A 15,230-nucleotide genomic window follows, 5' to 3' on the forward strand; every position below is an offset into this window, starting at 1 on the left:
ATTGATATAAAGTGTTAATTACTTATTAAAAAACTTTTAACTTATAATTATTAATTATTATTATTATGAGACTCGACGCCGAACTAAATGCACTTTTGCCGGCCGATGAAGAGCTCAAATCAATTGCCGGCAGCAATGGTGGTCTACCGGCAGCACCGGCAGCCGAGTTGACAGCACTGCCCAATAATGTCAAGTTCCGATTGGATGCSGCGGCCGCTGCTGCTTCGTCAAGTAGTGCCGGTAGTTCATCGTCGTCCGCCCAATATCTACATCACGGACCCGTCAAGTTGCCCATCAAAGTGACTAATATAGCCACACAACACCAATTGGTCGATACATTGTATAATAAATCAAAGGTTTGTCTATAAATAAKTTTTATGTCCAAACAATAATAATAATAATTATTTAAACTAAATTAAATAAATAAATATATTTATCATAWATAARGATTGTTTCAGATGAGTAATAAATTATTAATAATGATAATAATTATAATATATAACTCATAATMAATAATTTTTATTAAAATAATTATTACATTTATTATTACACGATTTATGTGTGATTAATCAAAATATTTAAAATTACATTAATTAATTTATTATTTAATTAATATTTAATAATTAATAAAAATTAAATATTTATTAAAATATTTTTTATCCTGATGTTTAATTAAAAAACAAAATAATTAGTCGATTTCATGCACCAATCATGCCTGTCTCGGCTCAATTATGTCACAGCCCGTACCGGCACATATAGTCAACAATAGAAACAATGAGGAGATACTGGATCAGGCCGTCGAGTTTCTTGAACAATATTTTATATATTTAAAAAAGTAATGTATTATTATATTATATATATATATAAAAAATAATTTATAATAAAACAATTTTATTGTTGTTAATATCTATTAGGCTAAGTTCATCTGATCTGGCTCAACGATTGGCCGAAATAGCTACCGAAGTGGAGCGCACCGGTACCTATACAATGACCACCGATGAACTACATTTTGGTGCCAAAACGGCCTGGCGCAATGCATCCAGGTGCATCGGACGTATCCAATGGCATAAACTTCAACTCAACGATGCCCGACACGTACGGACCACTCAGGAAATGTTTGACGCCCTTTGTAAGCACATCCAGTTGGCCACCAATGATGGCAATCTAAGGTAATGTATTGAAAATAATCATATTTTAAAAATTAAAAAATAAATAATAATTTATATATAATATTTGTATTCAAAAAAAAAACTGAGAAAAATATTAGTTATATGAGCTCTAGTGTTGGCTAATTATTAATTACATTAATARACAAATCTAATTAACCCTAATTTTTTGAATTTAATAATATTACTTTTATAAAAAAAATTGTTATTATTGCTAAATTGCACACAATAATCATTATCAGCATACTATTGAACACATGTTAACTGTACTGTATATTTCTAACATTTAATCAAAACAAAAAAATATATATATACTGTAAATAAACTAAACTAAACTAAATTATACATTTTATATCAGTAATAAAAACTAATAATAATAAATAAATAAATTGTTTATTTAGATCATTCATAACTGTATTTCCGCAACGAATTCCCGGTAGAGATGACTACAGGGTCTGGAACTCTCAACTAATCAGTTATGCAGGTATTTATAGACTATTTATCTAAACAGACTGTTATATGACTGTCCACAAAATATGACTGTGCTTTTAAATTATTTGTTTTTTTTCCAATATATTTACTTAACTTTATTTAAAACTGAATAACTTGAATATAACTAAATCTAAAGGTTACATACAACCTGATGGCACTATCATTGGTGACCCGGGGAGGGCAGAGTTCACACGAGTACATAAAAATTTATTATAATTATATATAATTTTTTTCACACATTTTATACTACTTTATATATCTATATTTATAATTATATAAACAAATAAAAAATAATTAAAATAAAATATTTTTTTTTATATAAAGATATGCCAGCGATTAGGTTGGAAAGGAAATAATGGCCGATTCGATGTATTACCTATAGTGTTGTCAGCGCCGGGAGAAGGTGTCCGATTTTACGAAATACCGGACGATATAGTTTTGAGAGTCAAAATCAAACATCCAATGTATGAATGGTTTGAAGATAAGCTCAAACTTGAATGGTATGCTTTGCCGGCCGTTTCGGAGATGATGTTTGATTGCGGCGGACTTCAGTATACGGGCTGTCCGTTCAACGGATGGTATATGGGAACGGAAATCGGTGCCCGAGATTTCTGTGACGTTCAACGTTATAATCTATCAGAGGTTTGTTTTTTGAAGACAAACAAAAAAAWTAGTTATTATTATTATTATAATATTTTTTATACAGAAAATTGCAACACTGATGGGTTTGGACACATCAAACGTGTCGACACTATGGAAAGATAGGGCACTGGTCGAAATGAATGTAGCAGTTTTGCACAGTTATCAGAAAATGGGTGTCACTATTGTCGACCATCACTCGGCCAGCGATCAGTTTATCAAACACATGAACTCCGAATATAAGCAAAGAGGCGGCTGTCCGGCTGATTGGGTATGGATTGTACCGCCAATCAGTGCCAGTGTTACCCCAGTGTTTCATCAGGAAATGATTAACTATACACTGAGACCCAGTTTTGAATATCAAGTACAGTATATTAATATTTATAAATGTTTTTTTATCATTATAATTATAAAACTATTTATTAAAATTAAAAAATAATTAAATTAGGAAATATTGATAATTTAATAATGTATTWTAYTTATTRAGATTATGTTAGATATAACTTAAATAGACTTAAATAATAATAATAATAATAAAGTATATAAAAATAGATAAAGTTATATAATATTTATAATTACAATAATTATTTGCTAATAAATACATAACTTATTAATACTATTGTTATAAACAATAATGTTTTATTAGGAMAAAGCGTGGAAAACACATAAATGGATGACTTCAGTAATAAAATTGAAATATAAATTTGCATCAATTGCCAAGTATTTATTAAAATTAATTTTTATTTTTWAAAACTAAATAATAGTTAATTAATTGATAATTTTAATCATTAACAACAACAACAACAACAAMYAATATAAAAATAGGGGCACTCTATGGACAGTTAGATTGATGAGCAAAATACTRTCGACACGAATCAAAGTGACAATACTTTATGCAACAGAAACGGGAAAATCGGAAACATTTGCACATAAATTGGCAAAACTAATGCAAACATCGTTTTGTGTCAAACGGGTTGTCTGTATGGATGAGTACTTATTTGATGATCTGTTTGCCGAAACACTTGTCCTAATAGTGACCTCAACTTTTGGTAATGGAGACGCACCCGATAATGGAAAGGTATGATGATTTTTATCATAAATATATATATATATATATAWATATAATATTATAATTAATTTATATTAAAAATTATTTTCTACAATAAAAAAACAGGACTTTTGGAAACAGTTAAGTAAATTATCGCAAACTACTGGTGCCTCAGATATGCTCAAACACCTAAGCTATAGTGTGTTTGCATTGGGATCGACACAATATCCYAGTTTTTGTRCATTTGGCAAAAACTTGGATAAAACACTCAAGTGTTTGGGCGCCACATCTGTACTACCAATCGGTTTGGGAGAYGACATGCGGGGTCAGGACAAGACATTCAAAAATTGGTGCCACGATTGCTATAGTCAGGCCTGTCAAKCATTTGACATCAATATTGCTGACACTGACCTTACTTTGAGCTCATTTGACACTAACGACAATGTCTACGATCACCAAAAGGTGAGAATTGCCGAAATGTTGGCCACCAATGACACCACTACCGAGAATCACAACGTGCACAATGAGTTGGCACGACTGCATCGCAAACGTATCATTTCGTGTAAAATAATTACAAGAGTCCGACTACAAGCAAAACAATCTGAACGGCAGACACTATTGGTTAGRCTCACACCATCTAACCCGATGGCCAAAAGTCAACTCAACTACAAACCAGGGGATCATTTGGCAATATTTCCGTGCAATCCAAAAGAGCCGGTAAAYGCACTGTTGGGTCATCTGAGTCGCAGCGGCTACACTGATCCCGATGCCGGCATCCAACTGCAGCGTCTGGTCGATGGCAAATGGCTGGCCGATACCCGATTGCCTCAGTGTCTGACACTGCGATCGGCACTAACACAGTATTTGGACATTAGTTCGCCGCCCAATCAAAAGTTCTTGAGCTATTTGGTCGATATGGCTAACGATAATTGGGATTCATTTAGACTAAACAAATTGGCAAATGTATGTCAAAAAATATGATGACTTATATAATTGCATATTTAACTGATTATTATTWTTTTTTAAAAATAGGACATTGATGACTACCAAAAATGGTATACACATAACTGTCCGACACTGGCCGACGTACTCAACGAGTTTCCATCGATACACGTCGATCCCGAGTTTCTATTGACCGAACTGCCTCTTCTCCAGCCCCGRTACTACTCGATTAGTAGTTCACAAAAGTCGACTCCCGATGAAGTTCATCTGACAATGGATGTCGTATCGTATCATATCTATGGTTAGACTTTCTTTTTTTTTAAAAAAAAGTTTTAAAGAAATTATAATAAATATTAAATGATAATTATTATAACTATTAGATGGAATGGGACCAAAACGGTTGGGCGTTTGCAGCAATTATATCGACAAATTCCCGGAGACAGACATTGCCTGCTTTTTGCGAAGCGCGCCGTCGTTTAGATTACCCGAAAACAAGAGCCTACCAGTGATAATGATAGGCGCCGGTAGCGGAATAGCACCGTACAGGAGCTTCTGGATCGATCGACAGGCAGACCTACAAAATGGTGAATCGTGTGGCAAAATGCTACTGTTTTTCGGTTGTCGTAGTTCTCAGTTTGACAATATTTACGACTCGGACCTAAAGATTTTGTTGAGAAAAGGCGTTCTCCACGATCTGTTTGTTGCCTACTCTCGGGAAAAAACACAGAAAAAGGTATGTCCACTATCTATACATACACCCACTCACCCATACAATTGAAAATAAATTATTAATGTGTTTTTTAAACAAAAATGAAACCCATTCAGCACTACATCCAGGATCTGGTGTTCAAACAGAGAGCAATGATCTATTGGTTGATAACCAATGAAAATGCACACATCTATGTGTGCGGYCACTCACCGATGGCCGACGGCGTCAAAAAGTGTTTTGTTAAAGTGTTTGAAAGTGAGGCCAATATCGGCGAAACTGATGCCCAACAACAGCTATCGATGCTCATCAATGAGGGCCGATATCATGAAGATGTCTTTGGCTTAACTCATACATAAGTTTATGTAAATTTTTTAATTTGTTTATCATTTATTTAAAAATAATTAAGTCTTCAAAAATTATTTTTTGATAAATAAATTTACAAATTTATTGTTTGTTATATTTTATTATATTATGTAACTTTTTAGTTACTCTCCTTATAATACAATTATTGTAATTTTTAATTTATTTTATTACTTTTTTTTATTACAATCAATAATTGTAAATTATYTTTAMTGATTTATTTAATAATATTATTACAATAAAAAAAATAAAAAATAAGTAGTATTTATAGTACTAAATAGTTACTTAAACAAAATAAATACTGTATTTTATATAATAAATATAAAATATTTATTGAAAATATTTTTTTAATTATATAATGTTTATAATACAAAATATATACTGTATTTTATACAATAATTAAGAAAAAAATAAAAAAATAACTTAGCGGTAAATATCTATTAAACTATTTTACAGAATATTCCTCATAAAATAAATTAATATTTTAAGTAATAATTTTTATTATCAGAAATAATTACTTGAATTAATTAAAATAAAAAATATTTTGTTATAATTTTAACAATTAGTTTTTGATTTGGTTACTAAATAAATATGTTTTTTTTTACTTTATTTACCTGTAATTTAAGTCAATTAAATTGTTAATTATATTAACTTTTATTTTGTTAATTGTTTTGATAACATAACTGCTTTTGCCATCTATTGATTGAAAAGTTAAATTACGTTTAAAAATCACTTATGCAATACAGTTAGAGTTCGAACAAAATTTTCAATAAGGGAAGTTCCATACWAAAAAATCCCTATTATTTTTCCGGAAAATACGGTAATATATATTTTATTATCCCTCACTTGTTAGAACCAGGATAATATATTTTATAGTAATTAATTATATTATATTGCTTCTAAGTAAAAAAGTAAAAGTACTAAAACAAATTTAAATACTGTATATTAAATAAAATATAATATAGAAATATTTAAAAAATATATATTTCTTGATACACTATCTATCAATATATCTTTTAAAAAAATTAATTAAATATTTGTTTTTTTTAAAAAAAACATTATACTAAAATGTAGAGWTTAATTAAAATTTAATACATCTATTTCYATCTATTTAATACCATTGAATAATTTAATTATTAAATGKTATTAAATGGTATTAAATAGATTCCCTGGGAATATCCTTACAGATAGCTCAGGGAATATATAATAAAATTATGAGATTATAACATACGAGGGATAGAATGTGTTCCAACCCTAACAATACAGTAGTAGTTGTTGTTGTTATTGTTATTGTATTTAATTAGTTGTTATTTATTATAACCAAAACAAGTGATGACTTCTAATGAATCGGTGATCAATTGGTGGCCATTATTGCGATGATGACGACGACATCAAACAATACAAAAAACAATTACAAAACAAATGGATCCACAGTTAAGACTATTGGCCGACAATGTGTTGGCAATTATCGGCCAAGAAGTGAATCATTTACTAGAAAGCGAAGACCGGGTGTTGAGATCGTTGGTCAACAACTATCTGATCCAAGTGTTGGCAATGCTTACGATCGACACATATCTGTCAGCCATACAACTGTCCWCTGGTTTATTGTCKGCGGTAATTGTCCTCTGGTTTGCCTCATATATCAATTACTATTACTTTTCGCCGCTACTGTCACTTGTCATCGATGACCTATTGGACAGATTTACGGCCGTTTTTATTGTGGTTGATATGGATGACCACTACCGACARTATAGTATTCAAATAATCAATTATACGGCACTTACGGTCACATTTGTCCTAAATTTGATGACACTTTATGCCATTAAAATCAATGTCCGATATCTATGGACAACCAGTGATCCATTGAATACCATTGATGTCTATATATTACTCTTTTGGATCATTAAATACAAGTAATACTAACCCAACAAACAGTTTATTCAACAAAATTAATTAAATTATATATATTTTTTTAGTTTCATATATTATTAATTAAATTTTTTTCTAAAAACTTGATATAAATATACAATATTTTTGTTGTTAATATCACTACTATTATTATTATTATCAGAAAAAAAAATTATTATTATTATTACTTGTACTTTAATTTCTTTATAACTTATCATATTTTTTTCAGTCATTACAGTAATTTTGATTTGATATGATTTAATCAATTAATTACCTCATTATTTGTTTAAAAAAAAGTCATACTGTATATAGTTTTTTACCGTTATATAGATTATTACTACCGGTAATCAATATGTAGTAATAAATATACGTTTAATATGAATAACTATAACTTTTATTCAACAAATATAATATAATAAATCCGATTAGTTTTGTTAAACTTTTACAATAGAAATCTATTGATTGACAACAATTGTGTCCAAAATATAAAAAAAACAATTAATTACATGTACATGATTTTACTGTATAATTATTAGACAATTGATATTATAACATATGAGTAAATATATATATAGGTATCGGTATATAAACTAAGAAAAAGTAAGGTATTTAATATACAATTTGATTATCATTGTCTTTGGCCTTAATTTAACAAAAAGTAGTCATTTTTTCGAAAATTAATTGATTTTATTAATAATTATTTTAAATAAATAAATATATTATTTGTTAATGAATATATAATTGACTAAATGTGATAATAATAACTGTTATAATGACTATTTCATAAATTTACTATAATTGAATTAATATAATAATTTTTTAAATAAATTTAATAATTATTTTTTATGACATTTTAGATGATAAAATTAAATAGTTTTGTATTGCAAATGTTTATTAAATTATTTAAATAAAATATATTTTTTAAATTAATGACAATTTTTTATAATTTAAATTAAGCTATTTTTAGCGTTTATATTAAATCTAAAACTAATTGTAGTTTTACTGTATTAGTTTTATGATATTGTTTTTCCAGTTAACTAATTTTATTATTACATTAATTAATTAATTAATAAAAATAGCTTATCTGTGATAACTAAATAAAAGTTAAGCAATTATCATTTATCATAATATACTGTAATCAATATAATTATACCGACTATTTTTATTACTAACTGTTGTGTAGTACTGTACCTAATACTAGATATTATGTAAAATAATTTAATTTAACTGTTTGTTAACTATTTTTTAAATAATAATAATTTGTATAACTATCAATAATTAATAAACTTAATTCAATGGTATTTTAAATTTAATATTTTATTAAAAATAATTGAGTATATTATTAATTTTTATAACTAAAATATTTAATAAGGTATTTTAAAAAGTTTTAAACAAATTAAAAAAGTCATTAAACTAAGAAATAAAAAAGTTTTTTATTTTAATTAGTTAATTAAAACATTAATTAATTTGTATTATTGTTATTCTAATTATTTATTTATTGATTAAATTGTTATTATGATAGATATATGTAAAATTATTTTTTAAAATTTTGGGCACTTTATATTTAATTTTTGTTGCATTAAACATGTGATAAACAGGTGATTGTTATCAAATGACAATTTATTAACCCATAATTTAGTTTACAACATATATTTAATTAATTAACAGTTAAACCAATTAAATGATTTTTTATGATATTAATCTAATCTCATTCAATAGTAAGTTATCTAATTTATTAATTTAGATTATATTAAATGAATCTTATCTTAATATTTATGGACACTTAATAAATTTTATGACATATATAATCAATAAACAATGAAAAATAATCCCAATTTTTTTTATATGACTATATTGTTTGTCCATCAAATAATTCCGATCTTTTTTTATTGAATTACAATCTTATCAGTTGATTAAAAAATGTGTAACAAAATTTTTAGCTAAAAAATTACTTTATAAACTAGACGTCTAGTCCTTCAATACATCATTAAAGTAATTGTTTTCAACAATAAAATTAACTAATTGACAGACAATTTTTGTTTGCTTTTTTATAATTTTTATTTTATTTTTTTTGGTGAAACTTAATGGAAAGTGCGGAACTCATAACTAAACCCTCGCCCTGGGATAGTATCAGTATATTTTCAAAGGTTACATTCAGGTAAATATTATTATTATTATTTTGAATAATGATTTTTTAAATTTTATGATTTTAATTTAAAATAATTATTAATTTTTACATTACAACTGTATTACTATACACTTAGTTAAAAGTACACATTTGCTAATTAATTTTTATTGATAATAAAAAAGTCTATAAACCTATTTTTATATTTACTACAAGTACAGTAAATAAATTTATTATTTTATAATTAAAGACTGTTTGAAAAGATAATTAAATATAATATATAAAATAAACTATAATTATTAATGAAATATATTAATTTATTTATTTTTATAAAATTATTATTATTATTATTATTAGTTGGGTTTGGAGTATCTTTGTTAAGGGACACAAAAAAGATCTCGACTTTGATGACCTATACAAGTGTTCAAAGACAGACACCACTGATAGAGTYTGTCATAAACTTGAAAAGTTAGTATAAAATTTGTTTTTTAATAAAAAATTATTATTGATTTTTTGTTAATTTTATTTATTGTTTTTTTTAWAAAAAATAAATATATTATAATTCAGACAATGGCTAAAACAATTGAAAAATAAGAAATCAAAACCTAGTCTTTTATGGGCATTGTTTTGGGGTTTTTCGTTTGAATTCATACCATGGATAACACTGTTTATAATTCAGGTATAATTTTTATTGTTTTATTTTTATTTTTAATTACTTAAAATATAATTAATTTAACAAAAAAAAATTATGTATACAATACAGGAAGTGGGTATACGTGTAGCACAACCCGTATTACTCGGTTATGTCGTCCGATATTTCCAAAAGAAACAACACATAACCTTTGAAGCCGCCGCCTGGTCTGCTGCGGGTGTAGTCCTATGTTCGGCCGGTTGTGTTTCATTAAATCATTTGAATTTTACACATCTAATGAAAACAGGTATGCGAATGAGAGTGGCTGCCTGTGCGCTCATGTATAAAAAGGTATTATACAACTTTGTTTTACTAGTAGTTTAGCTATCAATTAATAACAAAAWTTTTTTTTACTATTACTTATAGTCTATGAAATTGAATCGGTCAGCATTGGGTAAGACAACAGTCGGCCAAATATTGAATATGATGTCCAACGATGTCAATAGATTTGATGAGGTTTTTATCAAAAATAACTTTTATTAGTTTTGTTTAATTATTTTTTTCAAAAAAATAAATACAATAAAATTAATACATGTTTTATGGTAATCGTAAAATATAGTTTGCATTTTCTATACACTCGATATTTGTGGCACCCCTTCAATCGGTAGTCATTATGTTTCTATTGTGGGAGCACTTGGAGTGGGCGTGTTTCGCTGGTCTGGCCGTTATTATCTTATTCATACCGTTTCAGGGACTTATGGGCCGACTATTTCAAAGTGTCCGACGAAAGACAGCCATATTGACTGACACACGCATACGTATTATGAATGAAATAATATCGGGAATGAGAGTCATTAAGATGTATACCTGGGAAAAACCGTTTCAGGATTTAGTTGCCAACTCTAGACTGTTAGTAATATATATATTTTAAAAAAAAAAATTATTAAACAACTAAATAACTAATTATTATTATTATTTGTTTGTTTGTTTGCTAACCATTGATCCACTGGCCATCATCATCAGTCAAGAAGTATCAAAAATACGTCAATCAAGTCTATTAAAAGCCATTAATTTGTCCTTTTATTTTGTCGCCTCACGTATTATACTATTTGCTTGTTTCCTAACTTATGTATTAATGGGCAGAAAGTTATCGGCCGAAGCAGTATTCGTTACAATGGCTTTCTTTAATACATTGCGCAACACTTTGACAAAACACTTTCCGCAGGGAATCGCTGCCACCGCTGAACTAATTGTCGCCTGTCATCGGATTCAGGTATACTATCCTACCATTGATTTAAACAATTTAATTTAAATATTATTATTTTGAAGTTATTAACAATTTTTTTAAAAATAATTTTTATTTCTAAATAGGAATTCTTATTACTTGAAGAGATTGATATCAAAGATAAACAAATCAAAGATAAAGAGATGATATCATCTAAAGATATGATTGAATACAATAAGAATAATAGTAATGAAGTTAAAGATGATAAATATGAGACAGAATTGTCGATAGAAAAGGGTGTATTCATTGATAATATGAGTGTCCGTTGGAATGATGTATGAATTGAATGCTTTTGTTTGTCATTAATATTAATACAATTTAATTTAACAAAAAAAAATTAATAACATATTATATGTTAATTATTATTAGCAAATACCTGAACCAACATTAAGTGATATAACTGGTTGTGTTAAACGAGGGGAACTATTAGCTGTCATAGGACCGGTTGGCAGTGGAAAGGTATTTTAAAAAAATAAATAAATTTTTAATTATGATAACTAAAAATTATAGTTTAAACTAATAAATCTTAAATTTATAAATAAAAAATAGAGTTCATTATTGATGGCAATACTCAACGAATTATCAATAATTAACGGATCACTCAAAGTCAATGGCATCGTGTCGTACGCACCCCAGGAGTCGTGGGCTTTCATATCCAGTGTTAGGGATAACATATTGTTTGGATCGGAATATAATGAAACAAAATATAATAAAGTGGTTCACGTCTGTGCATTGGACAGGGATTTCAAACTATTTCCGTTTGGCGACAAAACACTTGTCGGCGAAAGAGGTGTCTCATTGAGTGGCGGCCAAAAAGCTAGAATAACATTAGCCCGATCACTGTATCGGGAGGCAGACATCTATCTATTGGACGACCCATTATCGGCAGTTGACGCACATGTGGCCAAACATTTATTTCAAAAGTAATACTAATAATTGATAAGTGATTGTTGACCACAATTTTGCCTTTTCTTCCCACCCTTTGATCCCTAAAAAACTTGTTTAGATGTGCTGTTGAATATCTGAAAGATAAGGCCCGCATATTAGTTACCCATCAAATACAGTTTCTCAGAGACGCCCATAAGATAATGGTACTAAACGATGGCAAATGTGTGGCATTGGGCTCCTATTCGGAGCTAATTGAATCGGGTATTAATTTTCTATCATATCTGAGCGATAATAAACCGCGCACTGAGACCAATAAAATGTTGGACCAAAACAACTTCTCATTTAGACCGAGAGGTGTATCGTTTTCGCCGTCAATTGCCAGCAGTATTGCCGGTTCGGAAGTAGATCACGAAGAGATCGGTAATATTGTTGCCGAAGATGATGAACCAAAACTGAAAACTGAAACCAAAATGATTGGATCAATTGATTCAAGTATTTATATGGATTATATGAAAGCCGGTGCCGGACCGGTACTTATTATAATAACATTCCTATCGATAATCATATCGCAAGCATTATATCAAGGAAGCGATTTCTGGCTAACTTTATGGTACTGTATATACAATTGATATATATTTTTGTCAATATTTGTCATTAATTTTTATTTATATTTTTTCTTATAAACTAATAGGACTAATGAAGAAGATAACGATGATATTRACGAATCCAATCGCAACTTCAATATAATCATATACTCGGCACTGATAGCCGGTCTGTTTGTGTCGGCACTAATCCGGACGACTTCCTTCTTTGTCATGTGTATGAAGTCGTCAATCACTTTACATAATCGTATATTTTATTCATTATTGAGAGCACCCATACATATATTTGATAGTTCACCAATTGGTATGTATCGATAACACTACATGACTGATATTTTAAGTGTAATTAATCAATAAATTGTATTATTTTTTAATTGTTTATTATAGGTCGCATCTTAAACAGGTTTACCAAAGACACCGGTATTGTGGATGAATTGTTGCCGTCAACTGCTTTTGATTTGCAAATGGTTTGTATTAAAGTTTTAATTATATTAAAATGCATTTACAATAATTGATTTGATAATAACATTATATCAATAATGTATAGACACTGTCACTAGTTATCGGCAATTTGATAGTCAATGCAATAGTCAGTTGGTTTCTGGTATTTCCGGCCATATTTCTATGTATTGTAGTGTTTATGTGTCGCTATTTCTATATCAGATCCGCCAGAGATATCAAACGTTTGGAGGGATTGTGTAAGTGATAGATAAAGACTAAACTAAACCAAAAAAAATATTAACTTTTTATATTTATTTGCATATTATTTGAATTGGTGTTATATATAATAAGCCCGTAGTCCAGTCTATTCACACGTAAACACTACACTGTCTGGTCTGACAACGGTTCGGGCATTCGGTGCTGAATCGATGTTTGAGTCCCAGTTCTGTCGTCACCAGAACGACAATACGGCCACATTCTTCCTGTTTATCTGCACTTCCCGGGCATTCGGTATACTAATGGATATGATTTGTGTCTTCTATATCAGTGCAGTCGTGGCCTTCATAATGGCCTATCCGGATGGTATGCCCGGAGGTAACGCTGGTCTCGCACTTTCGTCAGGTATTTCATTCAACAACAAAAACTGACATTTATTTAATTAATTAATTTTGTTTTGTTGTCCTAACACAGCCCTAACACTGACCGGAATGACTCAATACGGTGTCAAATGTTCGGCAGATCTCGAATCATATATGACAGCCGTTGAACGTATGTTAGAGTATTCGCATATCAAACCCGAAGCCGAACTTAAATCGTCAGCCGATAAGAAACCATCCATTGATTGGCCACAGAGTGGAGAAATTGTTTTCAAAGATATGAGTCTTCAATATAACGAATCGCCGAAACCGGTTCTCAAGAATATTAACGTTAGTTTTAAAGGCGGCGAAAAAATAGGAGTCGTTGGCCGAACTGGAGCCGGAAAGTCATCGGTCATATCGGCACTGTTTCGTATGAATGAACCGACCGGTCAGATACTCATCGACGACATCGATATATTAACTATTGGTTTGCATGACTTGAGGAGAAAGATATCAATTATACCTCAAGAACCAGTACTGTTCACTGGTTCGGTTCGTAAGAATTTGGATCCATTTGACGATCACAACGACGATGAACTGTGGGCAGCATTGGATGAAATACAACTGAAAGAACAGGTAATGCAATTGCCCGGACAGTTGGACGGTGCAGTTACCGAAGGGGGCAGTAATTTCAGTGTTGGTCAAAGACAATTGGTATGTCTGGCCAGAGCTATACTACGGGACAATCGTATCCTAGTCTTAGATGAGGCGACAGCTAATGTCGATCACAGAACCGATGCATTAATTCAACGAACAATTCGCCAAAAGTTTCGTTACTGTACTGTCATTACGATTGCTCACAGACTCAACACAATCATTGATTCCGATAAGATATTGGTATGAATTTCAGAAATCATATATTTTTGTATAATTTTATTAATTACTTATTTATATTGTATATTATATATTGGATGCACAGGTATTGGATGCGGGAGAGGTCAGTGAGTTTGGTATACCTCATAAACTATTGGAATCAAATGATGGTTTGTTCAGCAAACTAGTCAAACAAACGGGAAAACATATGACTATCCGATTAAAACAATTAGCAAAACAACACTATAATCATAAATTTAATAATCAAATCAAAGATAACGATAGTTTACAAGAAAAAGATACCGAAACTGATTGAATGTAATTTAGTATAAAAATTATGTTTAAAAATACAAATATTATTAATATTTATTATATTTATTTAATTTTGATATAATTTATATTTTATTACAAAATCATATATAAATAATGTAAATAATGTTTAAAATAATAAATTCTAAAAAATAATTATAAATAAATAATTTATCATAACTTGTGGACTTAAAAACAAAAATATTTAATAACTTAAAACTAATTTTTGTATAA

At 29.0% G+C, this 15,230-nt stretch overlaps 2 protein-coding genes across 2 annotated transcripts; both read left to right on the top strand.

Moving 5' to 3' along the window:
• LOC128956619 (nitric oxide synthase, inducible-like) lies at nt 1–5,352 on the top strand. The gene is made up of 13 exons (XM_054302337.1): nt 1–356; nt 693–835; nt 915–1,169; nt 1,568–1,650; nt 1,795–1,853; nt 1,983–2,300; nt 2,365–2,661; nt 2,944–3,017; nt 3,123–3,375; nt 3,472–4,308; nt 4,378–4,588; nt 4,668–5,020; nt 5,113–5,352. Exons 1-13 carry the CDS (start codon nt 66–68, stop codon nt 5,350–5,352), a joined length of 3,414 nt encoding a protein of 1,137 aa, XP_054158312.1. The 5' UTR covers nt 1–65.
• Nucleotides 5,353–10,191: 4,839 nt separating this feature from the next.
• On the top strand, nt 10,192–15,003 carry LOC128956620 (ATP-binding cassette subfamily C member 4-like). The gene is made up of 14 exons (XM_054302338.1): nt 10,192–10,371; nt 10,447–10,536; nt 10,640–10,929; nt 11,044–11,293; nt 11,392–11,580; nt 11,675–11,764; nt 11,855–12,228; nt 12,312–12,803; nt 12,885–13,099; nt 13,183–13,262; nt 13,343–13,493; nt 13,588–13,857; nt 13,927–14,711; nt 14,794–15,003. Exons 1-14 carry the CDS (start codon nt 10,318–10,320, stop codon nt 15,001–15,003), a joined length of 3,540 nt encoding a protein of 1,179 aa, XP_054158313.1. The 5' UTR covers nt 10,192–10,317.
• Nucleotides 15,004–15,230: the final 227 nt, after the last annotated feature.

The sequence above is a fragment of the Oppia nitens genome, unplaced genomic scaffold, assembly GCF_028296485.1.
Source record: "Oppia nitens isolate AA-2021 unplaced genomic scaffold, nextdenovo-longstitch-racon4-pilon3 scaffold31_pilon_pilon_pilon, whole genome shotgun sequence".
NCBI classification, from domain to species: Eukaryota; Metazoa; Arthropoda; class Arachnida; order Sarcoptiformes; family Oppiidae; genus Oppia; species Oppia nitens.